Below are 1893 nucleotides of genomic sequence, written 5' to 3'. Positions count from 1 at the left end.
GCTAGAAATGATGACCTTCTTATAAATACTGATAGGTATATACATTTATCAGGGGGAATTGAGTGGGAAGGTATTAACATGATTTTGAACGTGCGATAGATGAACAGTGAGATATATATGAGCTACAGAGACATTACAAAGAGTTTGCATAGTGTCACAGTAGTGAACGATTGGATTGCAGTGTAAAGTGAAAGTAGTGGAGGACAACACTGCTTCAAATATGGTCATAACAGTGTCCAACAAGTTCGGGAACTTTTGTATCAGCTGAAGGCTGAAAGGCGAGACCAAAGAGTTGAAGCTTAACCCCCATAAAGTACAATCAGGTGATTACTGCTGGCCAAAGCGAATCCTACCTCCCCCCCCCCAAACTACTCCTCAACCAGTCCCCAATCAAAACCCATCTTTACACCCAATCCACTCCACCTCAAGCAGGGACCGCAGCTCCCCATCCAGCTATCAATATTCATAGCAGAATTGTATACTTTCTACCAAACTCTTCAAATACCAACACTACCAAATGGAAATACACATAGCCTCGGCTATCATCGTCTTTTGTACGGTCGTGATGGTCGAGTGGTTAATTAAGGTCTCCTGTACACCAGTTGCATAGCGCTCCTGGCAGTATGGGTACGTTGCAACCCGTTCTCGCAAATTTAATAAGTCAATATTGACTTATTATTTGCGTGCATAGGTGACATACTAAACATAATAGTTTCCCTTGAAAAGCTTCATAGAAAACACCGACCTTACCTAACCAACTTAGTATGTTAAAATAAGCATCTTATAGCTTCGTAATTACAATTGTTACTTAACCTATTATAGGTATAGGTTAGGTAATAATTGTAATTACGAAGCAATAAGATGCTTATCTTAACATACTAAGTAGGTTAGGTAAGGTCGGTGTTTTCTATGAATCTCTTCAAGGGAAACTATTATGTTAAGTATGTCACCTATGCACATATTTAATAAGTCAATATTGACTTATTAAATTTGCGAGAACGGGTTGGGGTACGAGTCACTTCTGGAGTGTGGAGTTTTCAGTTGCATATATGCCTGGGGACCATTCAGGCTTGTTCGCATTTGTGTTGAGTCAAGAAGTGCAATTTAGGTCATTACATACTATATCAAAACTTAGATTTTTCTATCACTGCCAACAACTAATACATGGACATCTTTGAAAAAGGTTATGCCATATCCATTCAATGGTTCCCGACCCACTGTGGAATACTGTACACTGAACTTGTAGATCAACTAACAAAAGTGATGCATGATACAACTTGCATCACCCATCAGCCAATTCCCCATATTGCACGAAAAGAAACTAAAAAATCTACCATCACCCCAAAATCTACCATCACCCCAAAATCTACCATCACCTCAAAATCTACCATCACCCCAAAATCTACCATCACCTCAAAATCTACCATCACCCCAAAATCTACCATCACCTCAAAATCTACCATCACCCCAAAATCTACCATCACCCCAAAATCTACCATCACCTCAAAATCTACCATCACCCCAAAATCTACCATCACCTCAAAATCTACCATCACCCCAAAATCTACCATCACCCCAAAATTTACCATCACCTCAAAATCTACCATCACCCCAAAATTTACCATCACCTCAAAATCTACCATCACCCCAAAATCTACCATAACTCCAAGACATTGAGGCGAAATGGAAAACATCACGCTTTGACATATTTTATGTAACCATACACAAAGATTATGAACTTTGAAACTCGCCAGGCATAAATAAAAGCAGATATACCAATGGCCAGACTTAAGGCTAGTTCACACCAAACTAGGAACACATGGGTTTAAATATAGTGAATTTTACATCATCTGCCATGTTCCAGACAATTGAAAATTACCTCCAATGTCTCAG

The 1893-nt window shown here is 39.2% G+C and overlaps 1 protein-coding gene across 1 annotated transcript; it reads left to right on the top strand.

The window, feature by feature from the left end:
* The first annotated feature begins 1263 nt into the window (after positions 1 to 1263).
* On the top strand, positions 1264 to 1677 carry LOC138364664 (uncharacterized). The gene has a single exon (XM_069324640.1). It carries the CDS (start codon positions 1264 to 1266, stop codon positions 1675 to 1677), a length of 414 nt encoding a protein of 137 aa, XP_069180741.1.
* The last annotated feature ends 216 nt before the right edge of the window (positions 1678 to 1893 follow it).

Source organism: Procambarus clarkii, chromosome 14 (assembly GCF_040958095.1).
Source record: "Procambarus clarkii isolate CNS0578487 chromosome 14, FALCON_Pclarkii_2.0, whole genome shotgun sequence".
Taxonomy (NCBI): domain Eukaryota; kingdom Metazoa; phylum Arthropoda; class Malacostraca; order Decapoda; family Cambaridae; genus Procambarus; species Procambarus clarkii.
The sequence above is the reverse complement of the archived record's forward strand: the minus strand, read 5'-3'. Positions and strand labels throughout refer to the sequence as shown.

What these genes read in the sequence shown, in the direction of transcription:
- LOC138364664 (XM_069324640.1), top strand. Translation starts at nt 1,264, where the DNA reads ATGCATGATACAACTTGCATCACCCATCAGCCAATTCCCCATATTGCA.